The 23,469-nt window shown below is 45.4% G+C and overlaps 2 protein-coding genes and 1 non-coding gene across 3 annotated transcripts in view; 1 reads left to right on the top strand and 2 right to left on the bottom strand.

Moving 5' to 3' along the window:
- The window catches only part of BRD3 (bromodomain containing 3), a 45,452-nt gene extending 41,037 nt beyond the window's left edge, over nucleotides 1–4,415 (bottom strand). The window contains exons 1-2 of the mRNA XM_062011290.1: nucleotides 4,349–4,415; nucleotides 2,466–2,615 (exon numbers count right to left, since the gene is read on the bottom strand). The gene's annotated coding sequence lies outside the window, so the exon portion shown is untranslated. The remainder of the gene's footprint in view (nucleotides 1–2,465; nucleotides 2,616–4,348) is intronic.
- A 189-nt stretch (nucleotides 4,416–4,604) lies between these two features.
- WDR5 (WD repeat domain 5) lies at nucleotides 4,605–17,793 on the top strand. Its single transcript, XM_062011509.1, has 14 exons — nucleotides 4,605–4,722; nucleotides 6,286–6,475; nucleotides 7,319–7,427; nucleotides 8,761–8,834; nucleotides 9,730–9,819; nucleotides 10,469–10,558; nucleotides 11,638–11,721; nucleotides 12,780–12,835; nucleotides 12,967–13,013; nucleotides 13,789–13,864; nucleotides 14,591–14,624; nucleotides 15,387–15,461; nucleotides 15,851–15,938; nucleotides 16,932–17,793. The coding sequence occupies exons 2-14, from the start codon at nucleotides 6,395–6,397 to the stop codon at nucleotides 17,030–17,032; spliced, it is 1,005 nt and encodes a 334-aa protein (XP_061867493.1). The 5' UTR covers nucleotides 4,605–4,722; nucleotides 6,286–6,394; the 3' UTR covers nucleotides 17,033–17,793.
- Nucleotides 17,794–19,456: 1,663 nt separating this feature from the next.
- On the bottom strand, nucleotides 19,457–19,584 carry LOC133627329 (U6atac minor spliceosomal RNA). The gene has a single exon (XR_009820084.1). It is a non-coding gene; the product is annotated as a U6atac minor spliceosomal RNA (small nuclear RNA).
- Nucleotides 19,585–23,469: the final 3,885 nt, after the last annotated feature.

Below are 23,469 nucleotides of genomic sequence, written 5' to 3'. Positions count from 1 at the left end.
TCTGGGCACGTTGCACATTTACATGCCCATGAAAGGCTGATGTGAGAGCTCCACACACCTCAAGGCAAGCAAATTCAGCAGTTCTGACCATTTTGTCAGCCATCAGCCACAATGGGCTCCAAGAGACCTCACCTTTCAGTGAACTCACAGCAGAGCCTATCTCTAGAGTATACATCACAGAAAGAGAATTTATTCAGTAACAGTCATGTTTGGGATAAAGAAATAATAGTGCCCAAAGAGAAGATTGCTTAAGAGAGTGTAGCAAGTGTCTGATCATCCTAGTGGCAGGGTGCTGAACACAAGGGGATAAATGCTCTTATTGCAACAGAGAGTCATCTTTACCAATTATTTTCTTCACTCTAGTAGCAGGATTTCCTCGATTGAGTAAGGGTTATTTAGTGAGTTAAGGATGACAAGACCAGGGCAGAGGTTTGAAACAATAATTGCAGTTTGTTCTGTAGTACCTTTCATCTGTAGAATTCCCAACAATGCAATAATCCTCCTAAAAGCTTTTGTAGGTAAGGAAATATTCTGAGCCCTGGTTTTCAGCTGAGGAAGATGAGAGGGAATAGATGACACAGAATCATGGGCAGAGCTAGAATGGAGACTCAACTCTTCTGGTTCACACTTTGTACTTCTGAGAGACTGGACACACCAGTTGGTGAGGCCACCCTGGCTACTCAGTGCCAGGACTTTTGTCTTTTCAGCATTTACTCTTCATCTGGAAAAGGGTGATCAGAGTCCCTAAACAGGTAACCCAGGATGTCTACGAGCCCCAAAAGGCACAACACTATAGTAACTGATGGGAAGGCAGGAAAGAATTGAGCTATCCCAGAGACCCACGGGATCTTGTCAGTGTTCATCTGCAAGTACAAGCTTAGATTATGACCTAAATGTTGGTCTGGAGATAGAAAACACCCAATGGAGGGTCTGGAGTGGATTTAAATAATGTCCTTCCAGGTTGGCAGTTCTCAAACCAGAGAAGCAGAGATGAATGGCTTCTCCTGCAACGGAGAGTAAGGGCATGAAGACCCCACAAAATGTCAGGATTCCATCAGGATGTAGTAAGAAGCATTGGAGAAGCTGAAGGCTGAGCTTTAGCAGGCTTAGATTTATTATGTATGCAAAGGTGCTGTGGGAGAGAAAAAAGGGATATGACCACAGAACTTGAGAAGTGGAGAGAAACTGCTCAGCCAACATGGCTATGTATCTTTGGCCACAGTAAATGGTTTTCTTTGGAAATTAGCTGCATCTAAATGGTTTGGTTACTCATTAAGTGTGATGTGGAGACCTGGCACCTGCTGTTAACACAATGGTTTGCACAGGTAAGCAAGCTTATGAATAGCATGTGCTACTGAATTGGCAGCTCAACCTAACAGATACTAGAACATGCTAGATTTCAGCTGGCTAAAGCCCCAATGGATTCCTGTGTTTTCTTACTTTTCCTCTTGCCCTCTTATAAAGACTGAAGAGAATGGTAAAGAGATGCTCTAACCAAACAGTAACACTTTCAAACATCTTGTTTTCTAAATTAAAATAATAAATATATTCATATTTCACTGAAAATATTTCAAGGGTGTGTATTAATCACATTGAACTGTCCATTCATTGGAGTTGCAAGCATCTGCAACTGGCCAAGAAGGAAGCTCCTTATTGACAAAAGTACAGAGACCCTGCTGCTCCAGTTGAAGTGGCTGGGAGAGGCAGGCTGTCATCACGTCTGGCAGTCACACTATGTGTGATTCAGCCTGGGGCTCTCAAATCAGCAGCTTTTATGCATTAACTTGGCTGTGACTTGCATTGGTGGGAATCTGCTTTGAATGAGACACCACAACACTTTGCTGGACTTCAATCCTGTGTGAAATTCTACCTTCTCTTCAAAAACGTGGACTGTTTCTTAACAGCTCTCTACTAACATGGAACTCGACACAATTAGTGTTCAATGGTCTTGCTTTGAAAGAAGTTCTTCAACTTCCAAAGGCCTCTTGTGCCCTGGCTAAGTGTTTGTTCACATTGCTCCCAAGGCAGAATGAACCAAATCCTACCTGCTCTCTGCTGAGGTAAGATTTCCTAGTTCAAAATCAACAAATTTTGTCAGTGATGAAAGCAAGGTCCATACTATAGTGGTGGAGGCAGAAATAGCCTGGAAAAAAGGTTCAGTGTTTGTTTTTAAATCCCAGAAGAAACATATGAATGCAATGTATCTGGGATTTAGAAAGAAACAGAGCAGCATAATAGCAACCACATTGAAACAGCTGTATGTCAGAGATCAGCTGCTCTGTAAAAGCCTAAAAGATGCAGCAGGTCTCTCATGAGTTCTTCCTCCCAGGGTGTAACACATGGTAAATCTGTTCTGTACTTCCTCTGTCTGCTGAGAGGCCCAAGCAAATAAAAGTCCTAACTGAGACTGCTAATAGTGCCAAAACATAAATATGGGCTTGTAAGCTTAGTGCCTTATTACTCACCATGGCAAATGTAAGCTCCAGTTTGTTTGCAGCAGTCAGGTCTGAAGAGCAGAGCCAGCATGTACTGAAGTCAGTGGGAGCTTTTCCACGAACATTAACACCCTTTGGATCAAATCTGCAGGACTGGATTAGTTCTGGTCTTGGTAGAACCTGTGGCAAAATTGTATACATTAGTCATAGCAGGACCTGTGGCCTCAGTTCTGTTCCTGACACCCTTCAAGCCATCCCAGGAGACCCTAGCAACACTAGAAACAGTCACTTCTGTATCATCTGAGTCACTTGTGGCCTTTTCTTTCCTTTTTATCATTATGGGAAGCTGTCCCCCCAGAAAACTTCAGACAGGTGTCTTTTCTAGTCTACTTGGCAGGTCACCAAGCTCAGGCCATTTTGAACCAAATGGAATGAACGATTCTGTGAGGGAGATGCCTGCCAAGCCTCATTCTTCCAGAGAGGGAATTTGGACAGATACCACATCCTGCTGATCCCAGCTGTGGCAGCGTGGCTGGGGGAACAAGAAAGACCCTCACAGATGACTCACAACCAACAAGTTCAATTTCATCCAAAGAAAACGGGTTGTCTGTGCAAATCCCCAAGTACTCACATTACACAGTCCCAAAGAAAAGCCTTTGCTTGCTGAGCTGCCTTTTTCTGCGAGTGCCATGCTGTTAAAATCCCAATGCAGCATGTGATCAAATACTTTGCCAAATGGAGTTCAGCATACTTTAAACTTGTTTAAAAAAAATATCCAGGACACTCTTAGAGGCTCAGGGGTTGTTTGGGATTATGGTTAATTTGTAGTTGAGGCTACAGTTTTCAGGTTCCAGAAAGGTATTGCTCAGTATAAATAAGGATTTTCATACATGTAGATATTTTATATATATATATATATATGAAAGAAACAAACCAACCTGTCCCTATCACAGGAAAGCTATACAAATACATACCATTATCCTGCTGAGTTGATTTGTGCTCTCTGATGTCATTTATTTATTTTTTAAAGAATGAAAACTTTAAACCAAAACCATCTGGAAGAATCGACCTAACTGCATTTGTTTCCAGCTCTTGTAACCGTGTTTTAACTGAAGGTTAGATTGGAGGGTTAATTCTCCTGATTTCTGCTGTGGGTTTCCAGGCTGGAGAAGAGCCGCCTTGGCTGCACTTTACCACACGTTTTGATCATTTTTTTTCCCCCTTTCTCATCTGCCACTAGAATTTCTGGAGCCCAAAGATCTTCCTGTGTTAAGGAGCCAGTAAATGACACGTGTCTCCTTTTCTTCCCTCTTAACTGAAAGCAGACTGTAACGTGTTCTGTGTGGCGTTAGGTTGCGGCTCAGAAAGTAAAACCACTGCTCTCCAGAAAAGTGCTTAAACACATGTTTAACTTAGTTATCTGTTTGGCTTTAATGAATCAAAGTTAAGCACTTTTCTGAGTCAGGGCCCACAGAGAACCTCACCCAGGCAAAAATTACAGCGTTAAATAGCTGAAAAATCAGCCTTGTGCATTACACACACCACTGCCTTGTGAATTAGCTTGGGCTTTTCATAACGGTTTTCATCTGTGGCGCTGGTGCCAGCTTCCAGCGGCCCTGGCCTGTGATTTATGACCCCACACCATCTAACCCCGGCGCACCAGGTTCAATGGCTTTTGAACAACTGCAAGACATGGGAGCTGAGCTGTGCCCGTGCCTTAAGTTGCCGTGCAGCTCAGCGCCAGTGCCCAGGGTGATCTGAGCTACACGGGAATGTCATGAGGGGCTGGATAAGGCCCTCATGGTACCCGTTCCACAGCACCCGCCAGGCAGGGCCCTGGCTGCTGCTCCTGCCCTTCACGTCCGCTCCCCACAGAAACACCCAGAGCAAGGGCAGCCGCTCAGGAGCCTTACCCGTGGCGGAGGGACGGCACGCCAGCGAGCGCAGAGTCTCCTCCCCACCGCCCGCTGCCGCTCAGCCCGGGACAGTGAGCGGAGGGCGGGAAAAGGGCTGAGGGGGAGGCGGCGCCTCTCGCTTTGAGGCGCCGCCCGCGCGCGCGTTTGTTTTTGGCTCTCGGGCCTCGCCGTAGCGCTCCCGGGAGAGAGCGGCATTGTGCAGCCTTTGGCCCGGAGCGCGCATGCGCCGTCCCGCATTCCCCCGCCTGGCGGCCCCGGAGCTGCTGCCGCCGCGTCCCCCCTCCCCTCCCCTGGCCGCGCTCCTCCTCGCCGCGGAGGAGGTGGCGGCACCGCCGCCGGGTTTCCCCCCCCGTCCCTCCCCCCTTCCCCCGGTAAGTCACGGAGAGGCGCGGGGGCAGGGGCCGGGCTCCTCTCCCGTCTCCTCACCGCCGGGCTCCCGCAGCCGCCGTTGCCCGCGCTCGGCGCCGCCTCCCCTCAGGCAGCGCGCGGAGCCCACTCCCCGCCCTGCCCCCGCACCGCCACCCTCCCGCCCGCAGCCTCCCGCCCGAGGACCCCCAACCTCCCCCTTTCCCCCCCCACCCCGGCTCCCCACCCACCCCCCCCAGCGCGGACGCGTGCATGCGGGCGGCTCCGCAGCCGTGAGGGGCTGCAGCGGGACGGGGGGCTGCCCGCACCGCCTCCTCCGCACCCCTTTTCCTTCCTTTCCCCCGAGCGCGGCGAGGCGAGGGCGGGCGGGGAGGGGACGTTTGTGGCCCGGTGGGTGTGTCGGTACCGCGTGCCCGGCGGCGGGGGCTGCGCCGGTGGCGAGTGTTTGTCCCCAACCCTCCCAACGTTGGGCGAAGCCGCGTGGCCTCGCTGCCCAGCTCCCCCCATCCCCCCTTCCCCAGCCTCGGCCCGGTGCTGGCGCTCGGGTGGGTGCGGGAGGATGCTGCGGTGCGGGAGGAGCAGAGCCGGCAGTGGGACGGAGCTCCCAGTTCACTTCCAGATGAAAAGGATTTGATCTGCATTAGGAAACTTTGCGTTTCTTGTTGTTGCCAGCGGTGACATATCCACGCTGTGGATAGCAGATAGGCAACTGGTAGTGCTTTGCTTAGCACCCTCCCTTCTCCTCCCAAGAAGGAGATGCCTAAAATGCCAGTAGGCACGGGAAGAGCTGTTGCCCACAAATCTGTTGCTGCCTTCAGAAAGGACAGTAGTGGTGGTGGTATACTGTGAGCTCATTTTGAAGACAAATCCTTACGACATGAGCTGGAAGGTTATTCTGTTACGAAGCTGAAACATAGCTGAGCTGCAACGGAGACTTGTTCTTGCTGCAGCTCCATCCCCAAATACCAGATATACTGGCAGAGCACTTGGTCGTGTTTTGTTGCAGAAAGCAAGTCTGGTGAGGCAAATGCAAGGATGGCTTTCAGTCTGGTTGAAAGTCTTAGCAGGGAAAGGGTATGATCTGATACTCAGCCGAGTTAGGAGCTAAATGGGAGACAAATAAGTGCATCCTGAGACAAAAGGAATCTAGTAGAGCCTTCAGCTTTGGAAATGCTTATTATTTCTTGTGTTCACTATGATTGTGGATTCTGTACCTTAGTAAATCTGAAAAAAAAAGGCCTTGGGCTGTTCCTTCCACCTTCTGTACAAACCATTGTATTTAGTGGGTAGTTGGTACTTGTTAGAAGTACTTCTGGGAATATGATGCAAAAACCATGACAGCAAAAAGCTTTTTTGCTTTATTTCTGTTAGGAATGGAATGAAAACTTCTAAGGAGTAAAGAAAGGCCAGGACCTGGGGTGTTGGTCTGAAGGCCTAAGATACTGCTGTGTTAACCACAGAGGATGGGTTTTGGTCCTGGTTTCTGATGATCTGCAGTTAGGCTAATCTCCTTCTAGCCCCTGAGAATCATTTTGACAGTTAATGAGAATATTTTGTTTTTCTTGCAGGTTTTCATTTCAGTGTGGTTCTCCTCTCTGTGACAAGGGCTGCCTTTTGAAGCAGCACATTCATTCTCCCCTTCAAGCACCATAAGTCTCATTTGCCAGCTTCAGAACCATGGCAACAGAAGAAAAGAAGCCAGATGCAGAATCCACCAAAACACAATCTACTCCTTCCTCCTCAACCAATCAGAGCAAGGTGTGTTCGGGCTCAGAGCTATCCTTGTAAACACACATGGTGACTACCTGCATATTCAACAGGCAAACCAGAATGAGGGAATTGAATTCTTATCTAGATTAAGAGCTTCTCCAGCTTTCTGCTGCTTCTCCTGTCTCAAGCTTGAGCACGTGCTGAGGATTTGATGGGAAATGCAGATGGAGTGCAGCTTCTTTTGTTGCTCTAGGGTGTTTTTGGTTTAGTGGAAGTTCTTGCTAATGAAATATTTGTTGTTGCATTGAGCAATAAAATGGGTTGGTTGAATCCTTGAAGTGTCTAGAAGTGGCTGGAGAACTGGTGAATCTATGATGGTAGTTGCAAAGTGAGGAGGCGGTGATTATTCAGGTTGTTTGGAGCCTGTAGATGCTCAAAGATGTTTCTGACTAACCATGAAGCCTTTGTAAAGGGTGAAAAGGAGAAAAAAAGGACATTTTAAGGATATGGAGGAATTGGCTTGTGATTTAATTCATGATAAGGATGAAAACTGCAACTGCTTAACCTTACACAGATCAGTACCAGGACTATTTCTCTTGATCTACCAAGCACTACTTGGTTGAGCTGTGGGATTACTCTCACCTGTTTATTATTGGCTTGGATGAAGTTGATACCAAGGATGAGTTGCTGGTGTATGTGCAACAGTAAGGCACTGCTGAGCCCAGAGAGCAAGGCTATTTGTTTTATTGTCTTCTGAATTTGAAGAAGGGGAAACACTGGAATCTGTATTACAGTGCACATCCATTACCATGTACTGACCAAGTCTGTTACAGAGCTTGTCACTGAGATACTCAATGTGGAATTTATTCAACTCATGTATTTTTCTTGCAGCCTGCACCAGTAAAACCAAACTATGCCCTAAAGTTCACGTTAGCAGGACATACAAAAGCAGTCTCATCAGTAAAGTTTAGTCCTAATGGAGAGTGGCTAGCCAGCTCCTGTAAGTATTGCTTTCTTTTATCTCATCTAAAACATGCTAATGTGGGCCTTGGAGAACTGCCTGTCTTTAGCATTACCTTCATCAGATGGAGGAGGGATGTGATGTCAAGGTTTTTCTTAAAAGGAACAATGCCAAAGCTGTCAGCCTTTGAAATAATCTGCTTGAAGCTTTTTAAATTCTGTTACTTTGAACACTGCATCTCTTCTGCATTGCCAAGTTGGAGAGTCCTCACCTGTTCAGCTTGCTTTGAGCAATCAGGCAAAAGCAAACACAGGATCCATTCCCTGTGCAAAGGAAACCCTTGTGCTTTAACACTAAAGGCATGATTTAAGCTTTTAAGTTAAACTTGGTTTGTAGTGTCTGCAGGCAAAAGCTTAGTCCTGGGAAATAAGGAAGATAGCTTTGTGTTACCCAGCTGACCTGTGAAGTGTGGCATGGAGGAATGGCTGTGTGTTTCTGTCAGTGTGCCTGGGATTTTTGATACATCAGAGCCCCAGTGAAATGTGCAGAAGGTTATTATAAACAGTGTTTTGCTACTTGCTGTATCAAATGTTAGATCAAGTCCTCTTCCTGGAAATAGCAGCTTTGGTATTCTTGAAATGTTTTTGGTGCTCAACATTGCTCGACAGCTTTGCTTTGAGAACACGTTTATATGGCCTTCAGGGATCCAGAGAGGAAAGGGCATTGAATGTTGTTGAATGTGATGCTGAGGGCCACTCAAACATCTCTCTCAGATAGGGGAATGACTTAGGTATTGAGCTTAACTGCAAATAGCCTTCATAAGACCAGTCTAGTGTACCATATATAAGTCATTTTTATGTTTAAGTGTCCACATGAAAATCCCCTCCTCTCCCTTGCCCAGGTTTTCCCACCTGACAGATTTTGTCTGACAAATACAAACCTTTTTCTGTGCCATGTTTTTCAAGTTAACATGAATAACATGTTTGGGGTTTTGCAGGCATTAATTCAGCCCAGCTCATGGTGTAATTTTTGTTCTGTTTGGACAAATGTGTTTCAGTGTTCCTCATTGAATGGTCCTTCTTTTACCCCTGGCAATGTAAAACAAAAGTAGAAACCCAAGTTGTCATCAGAGCAACTAAAGCTGCTGGAGACTCTGCATTCCAGGCAGTTTATGTAATCTTAGCTGCTGCAGCTTGGCATGTATTAAACTGTTCTTTACCAATTACATATTACCTTAATATTTAGGTCTGCTTGGGCAGTGAGAACTACCCACTTTTTGCAGGGATGTAGTTAACACATTCCTTTCCACCTGGAAGGGACAGCTGTATCTGTGAGTGCTTTTAACCTCTTTAACTGGCACATTCTCTTCCAGCTGCTGACAAACTCATTAAAATTTGGGGAGCATATGATGGCAAGTTTGAAAAAACAATATCTGGTCATAAACTGGTAAGTGTGAGGAGATTCCTGTGCACTTGAATATACATCTAGCTCTAAAGGATTTTGCTTTCCTGTCCTCATCCAGCAATTTCCATTCATGGTTAATTTGACTGGTGTTAAAGGTTTGTTTTATACTTCTTTGTTTATACAGTCCCGCAATTCCTGGGGCTGGAATTGCTGAGGTAACACCAGGTTGGGCTGGAAATATAGATGAAGTGGAAACTGATAATGAAGTACCTGCATGCACACTGCCTAGCCTTTTTTTTTTTGAGTCCTTCCATTTCAGGAACATCAACTTCAGGCACTGGGCAGTGTCTTCTTAGGTGAAAATCCCTATAAGTGCTAAGACTGTGTCCTGTTCCTGTCCTGTTTGCATATGGAGCAGAATGACTTGCCTTTTAAGGAGATTGGTTTGTTTTTTTCTTGTGAGTTTGCCTACATAAACAAAGCACTCATTCTACAAAGTTATAAAGAAAGCACAAACTTCCAGCCCCTTCAGTTTTGTTGTCTAAAGTTTCTGACATGCTGGAGTTTCATAAGCAAAGGTTCACCAAAAGAGAAACCAATAGAATCTTGTTCTTCTCCAGCCCTTAGGGGCTCAGGCCATAAAGAGAGAGGCCATTTGTCACAAAGAGAAGCCACTTATATTAATTTATATAGCATACTGTTTAGGAATTCCAAAAAGGGGTGTTGGTGTCCACAGTAAGTGCTGTTTGGACTCCTCTGGAGTATATGGCTCATCTTATAACAGAGGAGCTCCTGACCCAGTCAAATCAGTGAGTTCCCAACTCAGTGCTGAATTTTCTTTCAAGCTTCAACTGTGACTATAACATGCAGTCTGTGTTTCCCATTTTCCTGTGTCAGTGAACAGAGCTGAGTAGAGGATTGTTTTCTTTTGTTTTAGGGAATCTCTGATGTTGCTTGGTCATCAGATTCCAACCTTCTTGTGTCTGCCTCTGATGATAAAACCCTCAAAATATGGGATGTAAGCTCGGTAAGGGCAGAAACTGTTATTTATCTTTCTTCTACCCAGTGCTGGCATCTTAACTCGTGTTGTTCCAAGAGGCAGCCTTGATGTGCTATGACGAGAGAAGGTAGAGTTTTAAGCACTGGCTCCTCTTTGGGTAATACTCTTTCCTGCTTATAATGAGTTGCTTGTTGAATGGGCCGTGAGGTTGAGTGAGTTTTGCTGTCTGCTTTTGGAAAGAATGGGATGCTTACAGGTTCCATGAGGAGTCTGGTTGTTGTCTGAGAGCACTTTAAGCCTTATGATTGCAAGGCTTCGTTTCAGAAAGCAGCCTCTCAGGTGAAAGCTTTTTGTAACTACTCATAGCTTCACTTTTCTTTTGATTCTGTCCTTCCTTTTCTGATTGCAGTGAGAGCTGGTTCCATTTTGATTGGGTTTGTTAAACTGCTTGGTTCTCCTTAGTTCTCAAAGAGTTTGCAACTTGGCTGCAGTCATTAAAAAGATCTTTTTCTTCTTTCCTGTTGTTTTGCTGTAACTGGTTCTCTGCCCATCTATCTGGGGTTAGAGATGGTTTCTTTGTGTGCTGCAGAGTGATTAACCTTAATGCAGCTTAGCTGAATGCATTTATGGCTTTTGAAGGATGCTGTATATTTAACTCTGCTAAATCTTATTTCAGGGTAAGTGCTTAAAGACATTGAAAGGGCACAGTAACTACGTTTTCTGCTGCAACTTCAACCCTCAGTCAAACCTCATCGTTTCTGGATCAGTAAGTGATGACTATTTCTTCCTTTGTGCAAAGCAAGTGCTGCAGACCCCTGTCACTGAAAAGACAGACAGGTTCTTTTAGGGATCCTTGACAGAGTGATTATGGCACTAAATTGTAGTTGCAATTAGAGTTTTATTTTAGCAGAGTTTAGCACAGAAATCATGATTAGAATGGTTCAGGATTTCTACAAGCAGAATTGATGTACAATTTATTGGTAGCATAAGACAGACTTTATAATACAACTTTAGTTATCATTTCTAATCACCTAGATCCTAACTTATGACTTGTAATCACCTGCACCCTCTGCAGATGGGATCAGGTAGTTTGCTGTATAACTAGAGCAAGCATAACCTAGACTGGAAAAGTCATATAAAAGTGTGTGTCAGTCAGTCCTTGGGGGAAGCACAGGATGATAGGGGTGTCTCTGGCAATGAGGTGGGGGTCATGGTCTGACTGTCCAGCAGCAGCTGCTGTCCACGTTCCTCCTTAGGACTTGAAATTACTTGATTTCTTGGACAGTGCTTCATGTGGTGTTATGCTTTGTTCTGGACTGTCACTGGGTTGGCTGGGTGCATGGGACCTTCAAGGCTGGCAGGAAGGGAGTAGACAGCCTTATGCCCAAGAGCATTGAGGGCAATAGGGAAGAGGAGAAATCATCTGTTTGCTTTGTCTACTCGGTTCACACGACCTTTAGGGCCTGATAAAGCGGGAAAGGGGGTGAATACATGACCCACCCAGTCACAGAATGGTTTCTGCCTTCTAAAATGCTGTTAGTTATGCTGTGTTACCAAGCAGAGGTTACCATTTCAGTTCTTCTGTCTTCCTCCACAAACACAGCTTGTCAGATGAACTGTGCATTGCCACTGCTGGCTTTGCTTGGGGATGCAATCAAACCCTTAACCCATTCTCAACACACAGATCTCCTGTGTGGAGAGGAAGAGTTCAGGGAGCTCTGGTGCTTGTGTTGTAGGCTTTTGTGATGCAGCTGCAGTGCACATGCATCTAGTCAAGCCATAACACCTTGCATGCCTCGAATAGGTGCATCATTAAACCACCTTGTGCATTTCTTCAATCTTCAGTTTGACGAGAGCGTGAGGATATGGGATGTGAAAACAGGGAAGTGCCTCAAGACATTGCCTGCTCATTCTGACCCAGTTTCAGCTGTAAGTCCCTTTTGATAAATGAATGTGCTAACATGCTTGTTTTGTTTAACAGAACTCCTTTCCTGCCTCTGTAGAGGAGCTCTAACTCTTTTTACCAAGCCCTTACACACTGTAGTGGATGAGCTGTGGTTGATTTGTCAGTGGTCATTGCTCAGGGAGAATGAAAATGGTGTTTTTTGTAAGGTGGCTGTGGATTATGATCCTGGATGTTAATGTGGGGGACAGTGAATTGTGGTGTGTCAGTCATGCCTGAGCTTGGCCATCTGATGCTGGGGCATAGATCTGTTGTCACTTGAGGCTTGGAGAACAACCTGTATATCTGTTGCCTTCATGTTGTCCCAAGCTGTTACTGAAGTCCAGGACAGGGTAGTTCCATGGTATGCTTTGTTTCAAGTCTCACTCATTTAATAGGTGAAATGAGCTTGGAATACAGCAACAGCCATTCAGATGAAGGAAAAACAGGATGAGTGGTTTTGAAATGAAGGAAACTGAGAAAAGTGAACTCAGATATGCCAAACCATGGCTGTTGTAATATGATTTTTCTGCCTTGTGTAGAAGATATATCACACTTATAATTACTGCTAACATACAGATATTCTTTAAAAAAGGAGTATTTTGAGGTGTAGTTAAAGGCAAGACATTGACCTTAAAACATATATGTGACAACATAAAAGTAAATGCCATGCCCTTAAAGTTACAAGGTGCAATACCCAGGTTTGATACTACCATTATTTAAGCAGCCAATGCTGCAGAATATCTATGTATTCTTGTGTTCTGAGGTTCTCAAGGTGTATTCCAGTCCCTGATGCTTGTATAAACAACTTGACATCCATCGTCCTTTATAATTGTGCCAGACAAACCAGGGGGAGAAAGAATTTTGGTTTTGTTCATGTTATTTATCCTGTTATGCCTGTTGTCTGTATGTCATGTTGACTTTCTGCTTCCATCCATGTGAATTGCAGTGTCAGTAATGGAAGATAAGTCATTCTAATGAGGCTTAAACATTTGATCTTTGTAAACATCAGTGAAGTTGATTTCCCCCTTCTGTAATATTACAGGTGCATTTTAATCGTGATGGATCCCTGATAGTGTCAAGTAGCTATGATGGACTCTGGTAAGTGGTTGTTTCTTGTCTGTGGCACTCTTCAGACCTTTTGCAAAAAGGACAGGACTTTATAAGAAGCTTGTGTTTGTAATATTGAAATCAGAAAAGCAACAGTAATGACTCTTGTGTGTTTTTAATAGTCGAATCTGGGATACAGCATCAGGCCAGTGCTTGAAAACACTCATTGGTAAGTAGGAATATCTCTTGCATGTCCTTTATTGTGACATGCTGTTGTGACATAGATATCCAGGTCAACAGTGGCTTCCTTAAGCTCTATCTTACAGTCTTCCTATTGTTCTGTCAGTACACTGTTGCCTCTCCTAGGAGCTATCCTCTCACGTGAATGGGAACAGGCTTAAGCTTTGAGTGTTGTGTAGTACAGATGGCCAAACGAGTTTACCAAAGTTTTCTACCACTTGGCTGTGTAGTGCTTGCTGAGCAGCAGTTAAACTGCAACAACAACATTGTTTTTGCTCATGGATGTGGTGAAAGCAGGTAGTCTGTGGCTACACAAACTGCATTTATTGCCAGATGCATTGAATGCATCTTGTGACTATAGGTAACAAAAGGAAACCACCTGCTGGCATATGTTCCCTGGTCCTTCATATTCTTTTAAAGTATTATGTAGACAATTTATATGGGACTGCAAATCAGTGGCATGCATTTTAACATCATGATTTCTAAAAGGTGGAGCTACTGTCTTGCTGTGGTAAGTGTTGATGCAAGGAAGGAAAGTTGAGTTACAAAGGGTTATTTAAAACATTTGTGAGCAAAATGTTGAACACCCTCTTCCTAAATGAATGAAAACAATCACCTTTCCTATACTTCTCTTTCTGAAAGTACCACAAGACAGCAAAACTGAGAGCTTCCTTCAGTGAAACAGTTAACAAAAGTATTGTCAAAAAGTTCTGTCAGTGAGATAATACAGCTGTGCACTAATGCTGCTTTGATTTTCACCATAGATGATGATAACCCCCCTGTGTCTTTTGTGAAATTCTCACCAAATGGCAAATACATACTAGCTGCAACTTTGGACAAGTAAGTACCTCAAAATATAGGGGGGCAAAAAAGCCCTCCCAGGCTCCTAGGCTTTTAAGTGTTTTGAATATCAGATAGAACTTTATTTTGCTGTTTTCTTTAGCTATCCTAGTAATGCTGCTACACAAATCCCTGTATAGTGTCCCAATTGAAAAGCCTACAAGGTGCTGTGCATTGCTGATGGCACAGGCAGGACTTGGGGCTTCTTAAAGTCTTGGCACTGCTTAGTAATTCTAACATCTATTTATTCCTTCTTGTGCCTTTCAAAACCTCAGCATTTCCTTGGATTAATCACGTGATGCTTTTGTAACACTGAGAGACACAAAATCTAGCCTATAAAAAGCTGCAATGTATAAATGACTGTGTGTAAGGCACAAAAGCAGTGCAGGTGGACTTGTATTGAGAATGGTTCACCTGGAGAATTTCAGTGCAGCTTCTAAGAAGGGATTAGCTGATCAGTCATCTCTGTTGACAGAGGTGATGATGCTGTTGCTTTCGTGAGACCTTCCTTTCTTAGGTTGTGAGGTCGATGCTCTCCTTGTCTGAACATCTTTGTACAAAAGAAACCACAGGCTGTCACCTGCCTTTTTCAACTAGTCAATGGAAAGCAGAGAAAAGCCAAGTTAGGCTCCCTGGGGAAGAGAAAGGGACATTGTTAGAGAACTCCCCCCCCCCCCTCAAAAAAAGAACTAACTAAAATCTTTGGTTTTTTCTGTTGTTTTCTAGCACTCTTAAACTTTGGGACTACAGCAAAGGAAAGGTAAAATGCATCTTGCCTCATTGTGCAGACTTAATAACTAAGCTTATAGAAAAATAAGGATTTCATTTGTGCCTTTAAAACTTGATAACATTTTAGGAGACCGTAGAAAAAAGTTAGTACTCTGTTATAAATGTGTCCTCTCCAACACAGCCCATTGTGATAGGACAAGGGGCAATAGTTTTAAACTAAAAGAGGGTAGATTTAGACTAGATGTATGAAATTTTTTTCCCATGAGGGTGCTGAAACACTGGCATAGGTTCCCCAGAGAGGTGGTAGATGCCCCATCCTTGAGACATTCAAGGCCAGGCTGGATGGGCCTCTGAGCAGCCTGATCTAGTTGGAGATGTCCCTGTTCCCTGTAGAGAGGTTGGAGTTAGGTGGTCTTTACAAGTCCCTTCCAACCCAAACCATTCAATGATTCTGTGACTAAAAGTGCCTTTGGAGGAAAAAAAAAGTGATTAGGCTCCTGCATAGCCCTGAGACAATAAATAAAGCTGTATTTCTACATTTTTCTCTTTAAGAACAAGAAATTACTGTTGCTCTCTTTCTCTGTGGTAATGTGATAAATTTAAGGCTGCTATTTCTCCTTTTCCTTCAAAATGGTTTGGTATTCTAGGGCAGAAACATCCTCTGCATCCTCTAGATAAGTTGTCAGGGTGGGAAACACAGGCAGATGTGTTTAGTATTTTCTGCCAAGTGAGTTTGTCCTTGGCTGAATGAAATACCTCCCAGCTGTATTAATGTGGCTCTTTTTCCTTTCAGTGCCTGAAGACATACACAGGACACAAAAATGAGAAGTACTGCATATTTGCAAATTTCTCTGTTACTGGTGGAAAGGTTAGTGTCTATTTCAGATGCTTTTTACTGATGGGCAGTTTTCATTGCTTTTCTGTGGAGAGAAAACAGGATGGTGAATGCTTGGCCGAGTGCTGGTTCAAGGGTGCCATAGTGCAATGAGAGGTGTCCTAGGAAAGTCCCTCTGAGCACATCTGCTGTCTGTAAGTGGCCCCTGTGCTGGTTTTGGCTGGCATAGAGTTAACTTTCTTCATAGTGTCTAGTATGGGCTATGTTTTGGTCTTGTGCCTGGAAAAGTGTTGATAATCCAGGGATGTTTTAGTTGCTGCTGAGCAGCAAGTGCTTACACAAAGTACTGAATAGTAACAGCCACATGTAGATAAGAAGAATGATTAAAATAACCTTGGTGTTTTTTTTCTCTGCCTCTCCAGTGGATCGTGTCTGGTTCAGAAGACAACCTGGTTTATATTTGGAACCTTCAGACAAAAGAGATTGTACAGAAATTACAAGGACACACAGGTGTGGAAGAGGATTTTGGTTTTATTGATGGAATGTTCCTCACGTCAGCTTGTAATGAGAGTTCAACTTGAGCATTTTCTCTCTGATGTTTAGTTTTGACTGTCAGACCCATGAGTTCTTAGCTGTCTGAAGCTTAATTGAACTCTAGGAGTTCACTCCTTTTTATGAAGTTGTTTTTATGGGCACTGCAAGTGTTTGTTCATTCAGTGTGAGAACTTTGAGATGAGCTTATAAAAGAGATTTCCTTGAGTCCAGAACTCAAGGAAATGGTTGAGGTATTTAAACAACTCCTAATATTAGTGGCTTTGAATTGCCTATTGACACCTTCCTAAGCAAGAACCCTTGAAAGGACAAGGGCTGATGTGGTCCTGCTGTTTGTAAATGTCTGTGCAAATCCCTGTTCTTGAAGGCATAGTTGAGTGTGTATTCATATGTCAGTCTGCACTTATGGTTAAGAGTCCTGTAAGAGAGCAGCACTTTTGGACTGACTAGAAGGAATTGTGCTGTGAAATTTAAGCTTGATCATTCCTTTGCAGGGCCATTGATTTGGGCTCTTAAGTTGGGGCAGTGGCAGCAGGTTTTCATTTCAGGTTAGGGCTTCTCTGAAGATGAAGTGCCATCTGGGCATTGAATAGGATGTTGAAAAAGCCAGCCTGGGTTTTTATTAGCTCTCTCAGATGTAACATGCCAGGAGTTTTACCTGTGAAGTAAGCAAGACCTAGAATCTGGAGAGTTCTCACATTTTGAAACCTGTCAAGCACTTTCTAACTACTTACTCTGAGTTCTTTTTTCTGGCCAGTATTTCACAGAGGAGCAATAGTTGGGAAATATCTGAGCAACACGTTTGTGATTCTGCCACGGCGAATCAGTAACTTTGGCTGTGCTGCTTTCACATGCAGGAGCAACACAGATTCCTTTAGTGAAATGCTTTATAGGAAGTAGATTCCATTGCTGTAAATAATGATATATGTGTATCTTTTTTCTCTTGCTTAGATGTTGTCATCTCAACAGCGTGTCATCCAACAGAAAACATCATCGCATCAGCGGCACTAGAAAACGACAAAACAATTAAACTGTGGAAGAGTGACTGTTAAATGTTCCAGCATCACTTTAGAGACTGTCAGGAAACAATGTTTTTAAGAAAAAAATATTAAAAAAAAGTACTAAAAAAAAAAACCCACATAAGAATAATAAACCCAGTTTGGCAGGAAACCTGAAGAGTATCCCATAAAGTGGTTTCTGTTAGTCTTGGCCCAAAGAAAACTCTTTGCTAGAACCTGGCAACGTGGTGGGGGGGAAACAAAGAAACAAAACAAAAAGATGCAGTGTCTCCTTTCCTTTTGGCAGACAAAAAGGGATGGTTCTGCCATCGGGTCAGAAGCGTCAGCCTTGTATTGGACACCCCAAAGATACTGTATGTAACGGTGGCGTTACTTCTGGGGCACTGTCGCTGCTTAAGGAGGAGCTGCCAGTCTCCTTTGTACCAGTAACTTAAGTCACAAGCCTAGAGATGTGTGGAATTTCCTTTTTATTTTTTAAATGTCTTTTTTTATTTTGGTTTTTTATTTTCCAGAAGGTAGGTTTTAGTCTTTTTGGGAAGTTTTCTGTATTGTTTGAAATAGGAGTAACTGCATCTTTAAGGGTGCTTCATTTTAAACACTCAGCTCAAACTTTGTGACCAAATAAAACCATTCAGTTCCAGATTGCCCTCTTCCTGCCCCCTGACTTGACTCCTGTGGTGAAATCTCTTCCTTTCTGTATAGTTGCTTACCTCTTGTTAAGTGTGTTTAATAGATACTGTTCTAGAGCAAAGTTACAGTTCTTCTGTTAACCATTAAAATGAATCCTGCTTGTAGTTGTTCTCAGCATATTTTATCCTTATTTCCTCTTTTTTTTTCTGGTTATAAAGCAAGCTCACAGAACACTGTAAAGGTATTTCAATGTAAAAAGAAAAACCCCAGACTTTTGTATCTTGAAAATCCATCGTCTGAAGCTGTATTGATAATGGCATGACTCTGTATCTATTTCAGCCTTGGTCTTTTGCCCTTTTTGTCATACCCATGTGGTATTCACACATCCAGAAAAAAAGATACCATATGCCATAATAAAATGGTGGGATTTTATGTGTATGCTTGTGGTTAAGAGTGTACTAATGTGAAGTGTCTGTGTCTAAAGAAGCCTTCCTTAAAACCCCTTTTAGAAAGAAGTATTTCCACAGCATGTCCCTTGAGTGAGGAAGGAGAAAGGAGGAGCAGCAGCAGCGTGGTGCTTTACATCTGTTGTGGAGAAAGAAGAGAGGCGCAAAACTCGAGTCAAAAGTTGTTTAAAGGAAGTAAGAAGATTGAACCAAAGGTGTCCTCAGCAAAGGAAACATTAGTACAAGCCCTCACAGAGACCTCACAGAGGGGAAGGGCATCTGCTGCCCTCCGTGCAGAGCAAGGTAGGCTCAGTGGCCATCCCACAGTTAGCTTTTGCCTGTTAGGAATTGCTCTGAAGCACAAGTGCATTATTACACCTAAAGGGTTCTGCTGTAAGAGGATATTTTGTTCCTGCTGAAGCAAAAATCCATTTTCTTTTGCTTTTTTTTTTTTTATATTGACCTCATGTGCTTGATAGTAACTGAAAGTCAATTCCAGTGCAGACCTCTGCTCTGGTGGCTGCACACACGGCCTTGCTTTGCCCTTAGTGAAGAAGACAACTGCACAACATGAGCTATAGCTTTTCTTTTTAAAACAGAAAAATAGGGTTCATGTTGAGCTGGTGCTGAAATGGCTATTAATAATATCACTGTCTTTTGAGGGGTTTTATTACCCCTAGGAAAGAACTCTGGCCCTTGCTGAGCAGCACTGTTGAAACAATCAATTTTTTCAGGACTTTATTCAGTCTTTTTCTCACAGGCCTCTGTAACTTCCAGCTGCAAGATGTGGCTGTGCTGCTTTTCCAGTGTGGAGAAGCTGGTATAGTGCTCCAGCAAAGCATTTTTTGACATAGTAGAATGTTTTGCAGTATAGTACTTTCCATGTAACTTGTGGGTGAGTGGCTTTGCTTGCCTCCTGAGCACTGGGAGATGGCATCTCCCTGAGCAGGGACATGGTTTCCCTGCTGCCATGGAGAAACCTTGATATTCTTTTCCCCCCAAACTGAAGAGCCCTGATGTGAAGGATATACTAGAAAGCCATTGTGTCCCACCTGGGCCTTGTCATGAGCTCCACTCAGCCATAATGATATCCAGCTTGGCTTGTCAGTGGGGATTTGATGGCTGGGATCAACTAATCTTGTAAAGCATAGGAGTAAAAAGAAAAGCTTGTGTAAGGGCTGGGCTGCTGTAGTGGGAGAAACGTGGCTCTGCTTGTATTAGGTGGTAGCTGGAAGGCACTGCAGCCTGGTACAGCCTGAGGGAAGAGCTGTAGTCCTGGGGCTCAGCTCTGCTGGCTGCTTTTAGTCTGAGGGATAAGGAGAATCTGGGTTAAAAAAGACCCCCAAAACCGGAGGGAGATTTTTATGGGACTTCTCCCCAAAAAAAAACATGGTTAGATGCCACGAAGTAGGTGGCAGTGCCTTAACCGTATGCGTGTTGTACAGGCCACAAGGGCCTCTTCCATCCTTATCAAGGGGAGTGCTAACCTTCTCTCCTTTCATACAACACAGGCCTGCACTTGCGCCCGAGGCTATTTCAACCCCAACCCAACCGCTTCTCTCTGGTTCGTGTGAGAAAACAATTGCTCTTTCTTCCTTCTCCAGTGGCTACTTCACTCTAATCCCCACAGGGATTTTTACTCTAATTCTCCGTTAGCTACAGAAAACCCCCAAAAACTCCATTAAATGATCCCAGACGCGCACTTTCCACCGCTCGCTTAATATATTCATCGCCTCAGCCAATGGGAGCGCAGCGCCCTCAGCCCGCTGCGCCTGCCCCCTGCCGCTGGCGCCGAGCCCGCTTCCGCCGCGCACCCAATCAGCGCGCGTCTCTTCGCACCGCCGCAGACCGCGTCTCCTTCCGCCTCGCTAACGGCGGCGAGGCGCCGGTTCGAGTCCCGCCTCAGGACGGTGCGGGCGCGGGATGAGCGGCAGCCGGGGGGTGGGTGCTGAGCGCCCAGCTCTGCCTCCCGTGGGGATGAGCTCTGTCTAAAGCAGGATTTGCAGGAGAACCCGTCTAATCTGCACAGGGATTAGCCATCTTTCTGGGTATCCTGAAGGTTTAAGCGGGAACAGGAGCGTACCGGGGGATTCGCTAATCATGCCCCCCTCAGGCAGGGGATTCACTAATCATGCCCCCTCAGGCAGGGGAGAGAGGCCTTTCTTAACTCGTCCCGGTGCCCCGGGGCTGATAAATCTCAACAAATCACATCAGAGCTAACGACAAGTTGAAAGAAACATTGTGCTGGTTCCAGATGTGGAAGCTGACAGAGACATTGAGATTTTTCTTTCCTCTCCCCATCCCTTTTCTAAAGGGCCAAACCAGACCAAACGGGCTGACTCGGCACCAGCAGCACCTCAGTGTGCCCCAGGAGCTGGTGGGACCGGGGAGACGTCCCCATTGGGGTCACTCACCCCAGCTCCCTGCTGCCAGGCCCCCAGGCTGCTCAGGCCGCCCATTCCAGCACCATGAGTTGATTAAAGGGATTAAAAGTTCGTTTTCCCCTCATGGAACGCTCTGATTTATGCATGTGTTTAAATCAATCCCATTTCTTGTGCTCTGTCCCTTCTCCCTGAGGCTTCTGGGCTTTGCTGTGTTAGACATTTGTCAGAATCACATTGTTTTAAGGCCAGCAAGACACCAGACACATGGGTGATTTTAAGTGATTTGAATAAATGAGCTGTTTTACTTAGTTGCTTCTCCCAGGTGCTAATTGCCCCTCCTGAGCTGTAGATGTATGCACTTGGACAAGTTTGTGTTGCTTCCCAGTGATATATTAATGAGCATTCTTGCTAACGAAGATGTTCTGGGCAGATTAGGCCCAACGCCCTGCCCTGGTGTCCAGAGCCCTGGAGCTGTGCCTGGTGCCCAGGGTCTGCCCCTGCGCTGGGCCGCCTGGGATGGGGGATTTCAGGTGCTGCTTGCAGGCTGTTGCTGGATGGGCCACATAAGCAGCTTATTTTGGCATTTTAATTTTTTAATCCCATGCATTGGGTTGCGTTCTCTCACTAGTAAGCATTAGCTCTCTAAGTCCTGTTAGTTCCACTGAGAACTGGGACTTTGCTTGTGGGGACAGTGGTGGAGGAACCAATAGGGGTCTGGGGGCCTTATCCTGCACGTCTGTGATGCCCCACATAGCTCTGGGTCTGATCCATCACGCCTTTCCTTCCCTGCACCCCTGGGCCACTACCCAAGCTCCAAACAGCCCCAGCTGGGCTCCCTCCTGAGACAAGCAAACCTGGAGCTTTATTAAGGCAACTCTTTTCTTGTGTGCAATTGCACACCTTACACTGAAACCCGCCTGCTTCTCCCTCAGGTTTTCCTTTGATCCCCAAGGCCATCCTCAGGGCTATTCTTTTGTTAGAGAATCTGGAACCTTGGGTTTCAAATTAGTTGTCTGCTTCTCTTTAATAAAACGACTCCTGCCTTCTTTAAATAGCACAGTATGCCACAGAAAGCCAGTGGGTCCGTTTGCGAGACGAGGCAGCTCCAGAGAGGAAAAAGAGGAGGAAAAAAGAGTAAAACCACACATCTCCCCAAACCCCTTCTGCCTAATCCAACTGAATTAGAGGATTTCGAAGTGGATTTAAAACTAAATCTTGATTAGGGAGAATTTCTCTCCAAGAGCTGCTGCACAGTGGTATTAATGGGAAGTGATCGTGGACAGAGGAAATAGGACAGAAATAACCGAGGGTAGCACATACGCACTCACGTCTGGGCATGAGCTGAAGGAACCAGGGGATTTCTCAAGAGCCAAAGGGAGAAATTCAGCATCCACAGAACGACACTGGGCACCACTGGGCTGGCTGGAGAAGCAGGGAGCAGCCAGACCTCTGCTGCGCCTTTTATTCTGGTGGAGGGGTGTGTAGAGCGGCCAGCACGGCCAGGGGAGCAGCCAGGAGCAGCGTGGGGGTCTCAGCCTGCTCCCTCAGACACCAGTGCTCATCCTCTGAGCCCCAGCTGGGCTCTGGGAGCCAACCTTCATGCTCTCAGGACACATGCCTGCAGGTGCCCATGGGATCTTCTCTCTGATGACCGTGGTGTTCGTCCTCCCGGAGGGTAAGTGCTGCTGTCCCTGGGCTGCGGTGTGTCTGTGCTTTGGAGCTGTGGCCATTCACATCCTCCCCAAACCCTGGGTGTTAGGGTGTGATTTAACCTCGGGATGAATTTGGGAGCATTCCCACAACAAGTGATGTAGCTGCATGTTGCTGTGTGTTGGTGGGTTTTGGAAGGAGATAACATCCCCATATTTTGTATGAAACAAGGGCACGTGGGCAAGGAGCAAAGGCCAGGAGTGGGGATCCCCCGGGCTCCCCCTGCCCGGTGCTGCTGGGGCAGGGGCTCCCCTTGCTGTGCCTGCCTATGTGAAGATACTCACCCACCTTCCCAAAACCCCTGAGAGCAGATGGGCTGGATCTTTGGAAGGGCTCTTGGTCAGTGTTTAGACAAGGGAAAGGTAACGGCAGCAGTAAGTTCAACCTGATTTCTCTTGCTGGGATTAATCAACTGAGAGATCAGGTGCTGCCTTTGCCTTAAACTCTGCAGGTGATGTAAATGAATATCCTTTGAAGGCTTTTGTTTTTAAAAAGAAATCTGAGAATGGGCTTAATTCCCATTCTGGTCTAGGGCAAGCAATTCCCAGAGACCATCACTGACCCTGCAGCCAGGGAATGAGCTGCCACCAGCATGCAAATCTCTGGGGACACACACCAATGCCACTGTCTCAGGGTTACAGGCATGTTGGCTTGCAGTTGCTCTGAATGAGGGTTTCCCTTCTGTTTCGGAGTCGTTTTGCCTCCCTGATAGACCCTGAGATAAAAGCAGGACTTTGTGCAGAGAGAAAACCCAAACCACACCGCTGAACCCGTCCCTCCAATGTCAACACCTCCAACAGAGGCACGGCTGAAGCTGCAGGAGTTTGGTGAAACAGGCAAAAGCTGTTTCTGCAAGTGACTGAACCCTGGCTCGATGGTGTCTGTGGTTGGGAGCTTTCACCTACTCTTTACAAACGCTGTTTCAAAGCTCCCTTGTTCCCACCGTTGGATCCCAGCCGGCGATGGTTGATTTCGCACTGACCTCTAGTGGGAGACGCTTCTGTGTTTTGGGGTAAACAAGTGGCTTCGGGCTCTGGCTCCTCGGTGCTTAATGCGACTTGGCGAGGCAGAGAGCGCTGCAAGGCCGTCGTTAGAGAGCAGCTAGGAAGGAGCTGAGATGTTTCTCCCTCCTGGTAAAATCCAGTCCTGTTTCATATGGTTCTTGTCTAGTGTCCGGTCTCCAGTGTTATGGCTGCAACATCGTCGTTGGTACCAGAAACGTGGACATGGGCTGCTCTAACCCAGAGGTCATCACCTGCTCCCACTCCCACCAGGGCTTCAAACACCGGTTCTGCATTAA

This window comes from Colius striatus, chromosome 19 (genome assembly GCF_028858725.1).
Source record: "Colius striatus isolate bColStr4 chromosome 19, bColStr4.1.hap1, whole genome shotgun sequence".
Classification (NCBI taxonomy): domain Eukaryota; kingdom Metazoa; phylum Chordata; class Aves; order Coliiformes; family Coliidae; genus Colius; species Colius striatus.
Note: the sequence above shows the minus strand (reverse complement) of the source record. Positions and strands in the feature narration are given on the sequence as shown.

Bases quoted from the DNA above. Each gene is read 5' to 3' on its own strand.
- WDR5 (XM_062011509.1), top strand. From the start codon at position 6,395: ATGGCAACAGAAGAAAAGAAGCCAGATGCAGAATCCACCAAAACACAA. The intron at 10,559-11,637 runs GTAAGTGATGAC...TTCAATCTTCAG, and splicing joins ACCTCATCGTTTCTGGATCA to TTTGACGAGAGCGTGAGGAT. The intron at 15,462-15,850 runs GTTAGTGTCTAT...CTGCCTCTCCAG, and splicing joins TCTCTGTTACTGGTGGAAAG to TGGATCGTGTCTGGTTCAGA.